The sequence below is a fragment of the Cynara cardunculus genome, assembly GCF_001531365.2.
Source record: "Cynara cardunculus var. scolymus isolate 2C chromosome LG 16, CcrdV1, whole genome shotgun sequence".
In the NCBI taxonomy this organism is placed as follows: domain Eukaryota; kingdom Viridiplantae; phylum Streptophyta; class Magnoliopsida; order Asterales; family Asteraceae; genus Cynara; species Cynara cardunculus.
Window position 1 is genome coordinate 438,244 of NC_037543.1, and position 12,517 is coordinate 450,760.

General features: G+C 33.2%; 2 protein-coding genes across 3 annotated transcripts; both read right to left on the minus strand.

Moving 5' to 3' along the window:
* Positions 1–952: 952 nt before the first annotated feature.
* On the minus strand, positions 953–3,861 carry LOC112529706. Of its 2 annotated transcripts, none has more exons than XR_003070937.1 (3): positions 3,801–3,817; positions 3,482–3,630; positions 953–1,197 (listed from the first exon to the last, which is right to left on the minus strand). XR_003070937.1 is itself a non-coding variant. In XM_025141066.1 (3 exons), exons 1-2 carry the CDS (start codon positions 3,804–3,806, stop codon positions 3,478–3,480), a joined length of 159 nt encoding a protein of 52 aa, XP_024996834.1. In that variant the 5' UTR covers positions 3,807–3,861; the 3' UTR covers positions 953–1,197. The 2 variants fall into 2 exon arrangements, 1 of the variants encoding a protein (XP_024996834.1); XM_025141066.1 differs by having other exon boundaries at positions 3,478–3,630; positions 3,801–3,861.
* Positions 3,862–4,742: 881 nt separating this feature from the next.
* Positions 4,743–6,179, minus strand: LOC112529184 (probable aquaporin TIP-type RB7-5A). Its single transcript, XM_025140308.1, has 3 exons — positions 5,978–6,179; positions 5,484–5,734; positions 4,743–5,342 (listed from the first exon to the last, which is right to left on the minus strand). The coding sequence occupies exons 1-3, from the start codon at positions 6,102–6,104 to the stop codon at positions 4,968–4,970; spliced, it is 753 nt and encodes a 250-aa protein (XP_024996076.1). The 5' UTR covers positions 6,105–6,179; the 3' UTR covers positions 4,743–4,967.
* Positions 6,180–12,517: the final 6,338 nt, after the last annotated feature.

Below are 12,517 nucleotides of genomic sequence, written 5' to 3' on the forward strand. Positions count from 1 at the left end.
CAAGGTGAAATTGGTACCAATGACATGACACTACAAAAACTTGTTTTTCTATATTTGGCTTGACATTAGACTAAGATAAGATAAAATCTGAGTGGACAAAAACGCATTTTTTGTGTCCCATCAAAATAGGTGGAACAAAAATTAGAAAGATAATACAAGATTAATAAATTACTAAACTACTCGTATAATAAAAGCCTCTAAAACATTCCATAATTATTTCACTCGGAGGCGGACCCACATGATACGGTGGCAAGGTTCACCACTTTATTGTTGCATATAAGGGCAGAAAATTACGTTTCTGAAGGGTGCCGTATTGGTTTGTTGGGTGTCACCATATAGTTTTATAAACTGAAATATTAACATAACACTTTATTGGCTAAGATGGTAATGCTTCAACCTTTGTACAAAAGACTCAGTTTCGAGTCCCCCAATTGTCAGATTTGTTGTTTTTTAACTTAAATTTTGGTTTTTTATATATCTTTTGTGTTTTTAAAAATACATGTAGACAGGAATCGAACATGGGTATGTTCTATGTAGGAACAAGAAACCAACCAACAAATCTATACTAATATTGTTAAAAAAATATCGATATTTTTTTATACTCAAATTATGCTACCACTTGGAAAATTTATGAGTCCGCCATCGCTTTTACCTCTTACCTAAGGAACCCGTCAAGACCGATCAACATACCAATCAAACCCTTCGAAAACTCAAAAAAAAAACACACTAAAGAGGTGCAAATTTGAATGTCATCAAGTAATGCATCCCTAGTATTTTACTGGTACTAGATAACATATAAACATAATATCCGAACTCTTGAGTGAGAACCACTTGAATTGGATCTAAAATTAACGGGTGAGTGTGAGCTTATCCATACAGTTATGCACTCTTTGAACAGGAATCCATTTTCTGGAGGTGCAACTCGACAAGTATTCAACAATTTTCACAAAATGAACACGAAAAGACACCTCATTCAAGAACAACAAACATAATTTGAATGAACAACATTGAGTGTCATTTTCAAATTGAACAAAATTTTCAAACTAACTTGTGTCAGTGTTTTGAGTTTTGAACAATTTACATTTGAATCCCAACGTATATAGATCTGCTACAAGTCATATTCTATCTCTTGCTCGGATACAAACTACATATCAACTACAAGATTGCCATTCGCACCTCTATATCATAACTTTGCTCCTGAAACAACCACACGATTTTCATTACATGTTTAACCAATATCAATAACCATAAAGCTATTTCGCAGATGTGTGGAAGCAAATGAAATTTTTTGTAGTTGTTTAGTTTGGGTTTTATGAATGACCCTAAATGAGTTTTCAATTAAGAGCATGATTTTTAAAAGAAATTATTTCAATAACCTTCACCTAACCTACTCCTGGTTCAAAACAGTTTTCTCCCGTAAAAACCTAGAAATACACTAAAGGGAAGAATCCTTAAATTCAATTTCTGATAAGGTCATTCAGCTAAATAGCCCCGTAAGCGAGACATGGTGGCTCGTCAATAAGCTTGGTGAGCCCAAGCCTAGCTTAGGGAGTTCTAATATCCAAGTCAAGATCAAGCTTGGTACGTGGCCTCAACTAAATGGCTTGCCGAGCCTGAATTAATAGACACTATACAATGCTTCCAAGCCATATAATTTTTTATCTAGCAAGAACCATTCGGGACATTTATATAATTCTTCTAAAAGACAATTAATTTGTAAGTTAATATATAGGATTTGATTTTAATTTTACGAGAACCCATACTAACTAAGCTTGTTTGAGTGGAGCAAGCTGGGGCAACGCTTGGCTCAAATATGAACCTACCATCTGTGAATAAAAATGAGATGCATACCTAGCATGCCAATTTCTGGAAGATTGTATTTCCAAAAGTACAATTCATCGTACATTCGAGTCCATTTGGCCAGAAAATTACTTCATATGGTGTTAAATAAACACGACAATGTCTTTGAGCATACCTCTCTTATGGATCTAGTTTGGAACTTACGGATATTAATATGTTGATGCCTAGACAACGATGAAATAACAACAATGACTTCGATCAAAGAGATGTGTGTGCAAGTGTTAACCAAGATATATTGGGTGCATGAGAGGAATAGGGATGAGCTCTGTGTGATGATGAAGATAGTTGAACTGAGGGTTATTAAGGATTCGAAGTCTTTTGCAGTATTCTTTCTTTCTATTTGGTATTTGCAAATCAAAAAACACGTAATCTGGTGGTGACTTTGCATTGCAACCCTTCTTAATCATGTCTACCAGAAGGAGCTTAGCTGCGTAAGAACTGAAGTATATCACCTTGCAACGATAACAAAATCAGCCAAGGAAATGTCAAAGTGGAAACATCTCTGCATTTTGCAGTCTAAATTAGAAAATCTATGTCGTCTATGGAAGTTTGCAATGACCTAAAATATAACTGTTGTTTCCAGAAAAAAGATGAGAACTATTTAATGCCTAAACTGAATGGAAGAAGAAGACTCCACACTAAACCGCTATCTGTCCAGCAAACTTGACCAAAACCCAAGATAATGTTTAGAATCTTGGATGGTTTTGGATCTCGTAATTATTGCACTTTCCAAATACTATATTTTGACCTCTTTATGCCTTAGGTATCAAGAAATCAGTATTGAGATAGTCGAAGAATTCACCACTAGTTTTAAGGCATAAACTCGAGTTTTATATGCAGTAGAAGCTCTGAGGCGGAACCTGAAGCTTCTGAGTTATACTTGGTCTCAAAATTACCAAGTTCCTCAACCAACTCAAGAAGGATTCCAACCTTCTGAACTTCATCCAGAACGTCCAGGAAGGCGCTGCCCATAGGACCCCGCAAGGGGATGCAGCCCCCTTGACCTTGCCTTATGGCAATCTAAGGTGATAGAGGCAACATTTGTGAGTGTTTACTCTGCACCTACCAACTCTCGTTATGTTTGCCTTGTCACCTAGTCGATCCAAAGTAAGTTACAATTACACCAAAATGATCTATGACACCAACAGATAATTCATTATTTGTTGCCTTGTCACAAGCATGATTTCCCTTAGCTACCGAGTTCTTTAAGCATTAGCTCAAGTGCAATTTAATTAACAATAGTAACTTCCGAAGTCCAAATTCCAAGCCATTGATTTCGACCCAGAGCAAGGCTGCTTAAATTCTGAACTCAAGTCTACATTACATGAGCTCCAATTTCAGTACCCCAACACTTATCAAATGACAAGTGAAATCTAAGAAGTCTAGTGCAACATCGATAACTTGACCAGCAGAATTATGTTTCCAGGCTTCTAGAATTCACTGAACAGTCTGTTATAATTCTCCATGGTCATAACTCATATCGACTTTCAGTTTAATAAATTAAGAAGTCGACTACTCTAAAAAAATGCATCTCACTTTCAAAATTCAGGCAGTAATGACCAAATAAAACAATGTAATCAAACAGATAACCGAAGGAAAACGAAAGGAAGAGCACACCTACGTGTGTTTAGCGAAGGAGGAAGAAGAAGGAACACGTTTGTTACGAAACATCATATATCCGACGGGTAAAACAACTCCGATCATCATGATTAATGCTCCGATCATGTACCTCCCTGGACTAGGCGGTTCCACCTCCAACAACACCTTAATCTGCACGAAAATTCCAATTATATGTCATTTACATAATAAAATCAATAGAATAATCAGAAGCAGCATTAGCAATACGATCAGAAATTTTTAAATTGAAGTAAAAAACTGTGCTCGAGTGCGTTCGTTATGAACTGAAACCCTAGATCTAGTGAGAGAGACAGAAGACTTACAGGCATAGCTGGTGCTGTACGAAACTGTAATTGGGCAAAAGAGGGGAGAATCAGTTAGATGGCAGAGAAACCGTCGAATAATTGGAGGACGATCTCCATTTCAGCCCCTAAACTATTCTTCAATTTTACCTTTTACACCTTGATTTTTAATTTCTTTACATTTTTAGTCCCTTTCTTTCTTAACGTAGGAAAAGAGGTGGAAAGTAAAAACAATTGTATTCTTGAACTGTTTAGGAGATAAAACGGGGATAAGTTTTATCTTAAAAACTTTTCTTCCAAATGTGGGAATAAAAGAAAAAAACAACCCTTAAAAAATCAGTATATTGCGTGTTAATTACAGAGAGTTTTGGATTCAAAAAATTGGTCGAGCGGTTGCACCTTTAAGGTGGATGAAACACCTGTAAAGTTGTAAAATATGTTTTGTAGGGATGTTCATCGGTTGAGATCCAATGAATTTAGGTGGATCCGATCCGATCCAATCATCCATTAAATGTTGAATTTTGTTATCCGATCCAATCCAAATCCAGTAGATGATTGGATCGGATCGGTCTCATCTATTGGATGTTACTATTGGTTATCCAAATCCAGTAGATGATTGGATCGGATCGGTCTCATCCAGTAGATGTTGAATTTTGTTATCTAAGAACATAAAAATGGAATTTGTTTTAATTCTTAATTTGTGTAACATTTGATTCCTTTTCTTAACTGGTAAAGTAAACTTTTAAATCTTTTTATTTTGATACCGGATTACCAAATAATTAAGTAAAAGCTTACGTGACATTTTTTCATTGTGCTGCCAATTGTCTTTTTTACAATCACGTGCAATTATAAATCAGTATTATTTGACGACATATAATTTTAATTTAATTTAATATTTATTGATAAAAAATAAAAATTGCAAATAGGTAATAGGGGAAGATATTTTGATTCAACATTTCCAAATTGCAAGCATGAATTTTTTGCAATGCATAAAATAAGAAAAAACAGTACAAGTTCAAGATTACATATGTTAAAAGGGTATATAATTTTTTTTACAAAATCTTATATTTACCCTATCTCCATAATTCTTGAAATGGTCCCTGAACAATTAGGACATTGCACCCTCACCCCTTAAACAAAAAGACATGAAATATAACCCGAAAACAAAGTCAATCGAGAATAAAATTCTTAAGCATAATCTTCGGATGCTGGAAGAGCTTCATATGATCCAATGAAAACATCACCGTAGATTAAACCAGCCAACCCACCACCGATAAGTGGGCCAACCCAGTAAATCCAGTTTTGCGAGAAGTCTCCGCTGACCACAGCAGGGCCGAATGATCGAGCTGGGTTCATCGAGCCACCACTGAAAGGTCCAGCAGCCAAAATGTTGGCTCCAACAATGAAGCCAATTGCGATGGGTGCAATTGTTCCAAGTGATCCCTTTTTAGGGTCGGCAGCGGTGGCATAAACTGTGTAGACTAGAGCAAAGGTTATGATGATCTCCATCACAACTCCTTGAAGACCATTCATGCCATCTGCAACTCCGTGTGTTGGGACAGCCTGTCGTATGTCAAGTAAGTAAGAAAACGTCTAATATACCGAATCAAGAGTTATTAAATTGTTTTTAATAAATGATAAATAAGATATGTGTGATCTTATATACTTTAACTGTTTTACATGCGATGACATAATAAAACTTACCAAGCCACCGGTAACAAACTGGAGGAGGAAACATGCAACAATAGAACCAAGCAATTGGGCAATCCAGTAAAACAAGCCAGTTATGATAGTGATGTTACCACCAATAGCCAATCCAAAGGTGACAGCTGGGTTCAAATGACCACCAGAGATGTTGGCTGCCATAGAGACCCCGACAAATAGTGCAAACGCATGAGCAATTGCAATTGCAACTAGCCCAGCTGGGTCCAAAGCTGCATCTTTCGTGAGCTTGCCTGCAAATTTAACAAAACCAACACGTATAATAAGTTTGTGTATTGAATCGTGTGGGTATATGAATATGCCAAAGTCGATTTACAACCACTGAGACTATAATTCCACCGAGCGGGTATATGGACACGCCAAACTCGATTCAGAACAACTATCTCGGGTCCGTTTAACTGTTTATTAGAATGTTTTATGTAACGTACGAGCTTTCAAGTTACAAGTAAACTATCTATTAGATAAAACCGACATACCATAAGCAATAGCCGACCCAACGCCTGCAAACACGAAAAGAAGCGTTGCAATAAACTCGGCCAAATAAGACTTGATTGAACCAACACTCAAAGAGTCACCAATGCTACCAATTGCCAACTTCACCATTTTTCTTTTGAAAGCTTTCAAAATAGAAAGAAATCACTATGAGCAGAAAAAATGAGATGGTTGACTTTTCAAAGTTGTGAGTTGTGAAGGTTTCAACAAAGGGTTATATAGTGCATGATTCGAGATTTAAAATTAATTTTTATTATTTTATTAATTTTTATTTTTTGTAGAAAAGGACTTTTTAATATGTGGCTATGGGGGCCCTATGCATAGAGAATTTGTGCTGGCACCGACCTTGGGGCCCAAGATGGCTGATTTCTGACCGTTGATTGGTGCCGACCCACCGGCCTTGATTTCAAATATGTATTTATGTTAGGGAAAAGTACAATAAAAACCAATGAACTTTCTTGTTTGGAATGATTAAGTCCTTGAACTTTTTTTGGAACAAATAAGTCCTTGGACTTTCCAAAACATGTTAAATAAGTCCTTGAACATTCCAAAATATGTTAAATAAGTTCTTGGACAATTTTTGGAACAAATAAGTCCTTGGACATTTCAAAAAATGTTAAATAAGTTCTTGGACAATTTTTGGAACAAATAAGTCCTTGGACATTCCAAAAAATGTTAAATAAGTCCTTGCACAATTTTTGGAACAAATAAGTCCTTGAACAATCCAAAACATGTTAAATAACTTTTTGAAAAAAAATAAAGTGGAAAAATAGTGAAAAAGATCCCGAAAAAAACTCAATGAACATTCATATTTTGAACGATTAAGCCCATAAATATTTTTTGAACCAAAAAGTATTTAGATCTATAAAATTAAACAAATATAACAAAAAAATACTTACATTTACAAAAAAATAATTACCATTTTAACTAGTTGTACAAGTCATAAGAATGTATCCAACATGTTTTATAAAAGTTCAAGAAGTTATTTAACATGTTTTGGATTGTTCAAGGACTTATTTGTTCCAAAAATTGTCCAATGACTTATTTAACATTTTTTGGAATGTCTAAGGACTTATTTAACATATTTTAGAATGTCCAAGGACTTATTTGTGCCAAAAAATTGTCCAATGACTTATTTAACATGTTTTGGAAAGTTCAAGGACTTATTTGTTCCAAAATAAAGTTCAAGGACTTAATCATTCCAAACAAGAAAGTTCATTGGTTTTTATTGTACTTTTCCCTTTATGCTACGATCAAAATCATTTAGTTTTCCACGTAATTATTATTATAAATTTTAAGATAAATTTATGTAAAAAAAACTAATATATTTTAAAATTTTCATCTTAATATTAAGATGTAAAATTTTAAATATTTAAATATCAAGATAACCAGTTGAAGTATTAATCAGTCATCATACTGATGTGATATCTAACTCTTATTTGCTGACGTGATTAGTGATATGAATTTTTTTAATCTAAAATTAGTATTCAACCGATTACTCATGTACTTAAATGTTTAAACTTTATATCTTAAATATCAAAATAGAAGTTTTAAAAGTACGTTATCAAAATAAAATTATTGTTTCATACAATTACCTTGAATTTTAAAAATTAAAACTAACATAAAACAAGTTTATTAATGGGGAGTGCTAATGGCACCCCCTTTCATGTCAGAATCAGGTCATTTCAAGCATTGAGGATATAAAAAGCATGTGTTGATGTTGATGTGTATGAAGAAGAAATTCATGATAGGGATGCATTAAGCAATGCATAGGGGTGCATTTAGCCCACCCTTTATTAATATAATAAATGGCAATCATGATGCACTATCTATTTAAAAATGGAACATGTAATCATTATTAGTTGTCATGTTCCTAGCATTTTAAAGGGTTGCATATAATAACTTACTCCTATTTTGGATAACAAACTTTTAAATTTTTTATTTTGGTATCTAAAATATTAAGTTTTAAACATTTAAGTATCAAGATAACCAGTTGAATAATTAATCGGTTATCATGTTGATGTAGCGAGTGATTCCAAAGGTAAAAAAATAAAAGAAAAAAGTTAGATTGCGTACATATCGACTAATTCAAAAGATCCTGACAAATAATCAGGAAAATTATCAGTTGGCTTACGAGACTTGAACTGATGATCTTTGAAGATAATCCGTAAACGCAAACGCACACACGTCTTTGTGTTCTATAGTTTTTGCATTATCATATTGTATTATTTACAATATCTTTACTTAATTTTAATTGAATTGTATTATATAAAAATAAGGGCAAATTGCATGAAAAAGTAACGTACTTTAACTTAATTCCTATTTTGGGTAACGTACTTTCAAAACTTTCATTTTGGTACCTAAKATGTAAAGTTTTAAACATTTAAGTACCCGGGTAACCCAGTGAAGACTAATTTTAGACTAAAAAAAAGACTAATTTTAGATTTAAAAAAATCCACGTCACTGACCAGGTCAGCAAATAATACCGAGTTGGATACCACATCACTCGCCACATCAACATGATAATCGGTTAATACTTCAACCAATTACCCGAGTATTTAAATCTTTAAAACTTTACATCTTAGGTACCAAAATAAAAGTTTTAAAAGTACGTTACCCAAAATAAGAATTAAGTTAAAGTACGTTACTTTTTCATGCAATTTGCCTTAAAAATAATTATTAATAATTAGAACAATAAAAAAATTCTCAAATAACATGTTCATTTTGTCGTTGTTTTGAAAACTAATCTAATCTTAAAGTTGTTTATTATAATAAATATGCATCACGATGCATTTTCTAAATTAATAAATAGAAATGGAGCAAGTAACGAGGGATTAGTTGCCATGTTTCAATTAAAAGTTTAAAAGTACATGCCAACAAGATTTTAATATGTAATGGGATAACGTTTTAAAATATTAAGGGGGTGATCTGTTTACCTCTTAATAGTTTTATTAAGAAGTAATTTTTTAAAATGTTAAGAGGTGAATCTTGTTTGATAAAAAAAATTATGCTTTTTAATAGTTCTAAAACTTTCAGAATAATTTTGTATCTCGGACCTCCCTTAACCATTCAACACCATAATTTTATTGTAAACAATTACCAAATAATTATATTTCATTTTGCACTATACTATGCGATTTCTTAATCATTCCGACCACTTAATCATTTTGCATCAAATCATTCAACAACTAGTAAACAGACTCTAAGATCTAAAAATCTCTAGAAAATACATTTAATTTTTATACATTTTTTTTTATTTTGAAGATTACAACACTTATTAAAATATTTCTATACATTTAGGGATTGTTTGTTTACCTCTTAATAGTTTCATTAAGAGATAACATCTAAATCATTAAGAGGTGAATCTTGTTTAGCAAAAAAAAAAAATTGTCTTTTAATGGTTCTAAAACACTCTGAATTATTTTGTATCATGAGCCTCTCATAACCATTCAGCACTCTAATTTTGTTGTAAATAATTACCAAATAATTATATTTCATTTTGCACTATATCATGAGAGCCACTTAATCATTCTGACCACTTAATCATTCTGCACCAAACCATTCAACAACTGTCAAACAGCCCTTAGTAATATCTCATTTATCTCTTATAAACATTTAATTTCAAAGTTTTTTTTATAAGTGGAAGATGATGATAATAAAAAGAGTAAAATTCACTCTTGTTCAACAAGGTTTAGTGATTTACTTGAAAGTGGGACATGAATTTCAAAAAGTCAAAATGTCATCCTTTGGGCTTGGATTTTGCTTTAAAAATGAGACCCAGTTATTATTACCGCCAAAAATATCAGTTAGAGTTAGGGGTAAAACCGTTCAACCATTCCCCCCCCCCCCCCTTTTTTTAAATTTTTTTTTTTTTTTTTTTTTTTGTTAAAAGAATCAAACTTTAGGGAACAACTACATAAACAACTCTAATATCTCTCTGTATATGATGCATGGACCAAGAGTACATTGCGCATCTCTGGTAGCATTTTCGTTTGCATCTCCAGTCGCATCTCCGTTTGCAATTAAACCATAAGGACCAGATCGCAAAGGAATGGAAACGTGAGGTTCTGACTTTCACCCAAAAAAAAATGTAAACTTCACTTGTGGTTTATGTCCCTATGGTTTTCAATTCATATTTATTTTCGTCCATGAGGGTAAACACTAGTTTTAAGTACGAGGGACTAAAATGTAAATGAAGTGTAAACCACAGGGACGGAAAATAACAATAAAATTTAAACCATGAAAATGAAAACGATGATGAATTGTAAACCATGGGGATAAAAACGGTAATTTCAAAATCACATGAATAAAAATACAAATTTTCAACAAACCACTTGGACTAAAACGTAGTTTACTCATGATTCAAATATTCACCAGTAAGATATGTTGGTGTTAACACCTTGTAAATTTTAAACCACATAGATGAAAATTGCAATTTTTAATAAACCATTGGGATGAATACATAACTTAGGAGTCGTTTACCAAACACTTACCTGAGTAAGTGCTTACCAAGTCATGTTAACTCACCTAATGAATATGGTGAGAACCAATAATCTTACCCGGTAAGAGCGAGACAAGGACCATGAATCTTACCCGATAAGTAAGGGCGACGACTCTTACCACAGTAAACGCTTACCGGGTAAATTATTGCATACGATGTCGTTTCGGTGGACTAAAATCTTACCCGGTAAGTAAATAATAATGTTAAATTTTACCGGTAAGAACTTACTGGGTAAATGTTTGGTAAATGGCCCCTTACTCTTTGACTTCTTCTTGTAGAGAAAGATATAATACTCTTGCAAAACTTACCTAGTAGACACTTGGATGGTCGATTACATAAAGGAATTATTCAGGAGCAACAGTGAACCTCACAGCTAGGGCTGTAAACGAACCGAACGTTCAGCGAACCGTTCGTGTTCGTTCGTTTGTTCGGTTAAGTTAAACGAACGAACATGAACAAGCCTCCGTTCGTGTTCGTTCGGTTCGTTTACAGCCCTACTCACAACTTCTTCAACAAATATTCTATATTTTTTCAAAAAAATGTAAGGAAATAATCCCACTTAAACCATTGAAATATAATGTATCGAGATTTAAGCAGGTAACAAAACTCTTCGGCATGGGTCTCGAGCTTCAACGTGGGCCTTCTTCTATCTTGTTCGTCATCCCCTTCTTGCCTAGCCTAGTTTTGATTTGGATTAATGCACACCAAATAGCCCATACGTCAATTGTAAAGTCCTGTTATTAGTCGTATGGATCTCCTTACCTTCCCGACTACTATTGCTTTACTTAGCTTATATGCGTTTTGGACGTGGTCACCCTGGATCACCACCGACAATGAATTTTAGATTTGAAATCCTCTTTTTATGATTTAGGGACATAGGTCGTAGGATTTGCTTACGAAAAAGACGGAGATTCATGAAAGATAGAAAAATGCAACAGTGGTCGCTAACATTTTGATGGTACTTGGATGCAAAAAATAAGAACATAAATAATAATAAATAAATAAAAAATTAATGCCGTATTGTTGCCATGTCATGTCTTGGTAACAAGTTGCCTACTGAATAGATAATGAAAACCCTTAAATAAATGAAAATTTTGATTTGGACGATAGTTGATCATTTGTGGGCTTTGGTCAGACCCGTGTCGGACTTGACCTGTTTTTTTTGTCTAACAGACTTGATATGATAAAATTGAGACCGTTTTTACGGGCTTGAAAACTTATCCATAGGCCATAATCCATCATATAAAACGGTTTGGGCTTGCTCATGGGCTAACAAGTTTAAAAATGTTGTTATATTTTTATGAAAACAAAATTTATATAAAATCACGAGTTATGTAAAACAATTCAAAATACATAACAATTTTTCCAACTCAAAATTTGATGTAAATACATAACAATATACGTATTTTAGAAAGAAATTGTTTCGCTAAATATGAAACATCGATAACGAAATCGACTAAATGAGATAATACGGAATTGATCAATGGAGGTAATTATATTTTCAAATTTAAGACTTTTAAAGGATGTTATTATCACGGGGCATAATTAAGTATGAATTGATAAGTATTAAGAATTTTCAAATTTATTTGTAAATTTTAATTATAAAAGTTAATTATTATAAAAATATTAATGGGTCTGGCGGGCTTATCCAAATCCTTTTTTTTCTTTTCCCATTGCACATGTTCGCCCGTTAATTTTAACAAGTCAATCAAGGCCCGCCCATTTATTCGAGAATGGTAATCCAAGCCCGCTTCTCTAGTGGACCCGACATGATGGGTCTAGTAGGGTGAACAACTTTAATTTAGACCTTAAAATGATGATTTAAAAGTTGATTCTACAAAATAAAAATTAGCCTAGAATTTGTTCTATTTTCAAAAAATTCCCCTAAATAATATATATATCTATACTATATTATAAAGCATTTGGCTAAAACTCTTAAAAACTCTTAAACTCTTAAAACTCTTAAACCCGTTCATCCTTAAACGATTTCATCCTTATCCGATTTCATCCCATAACTGAATTC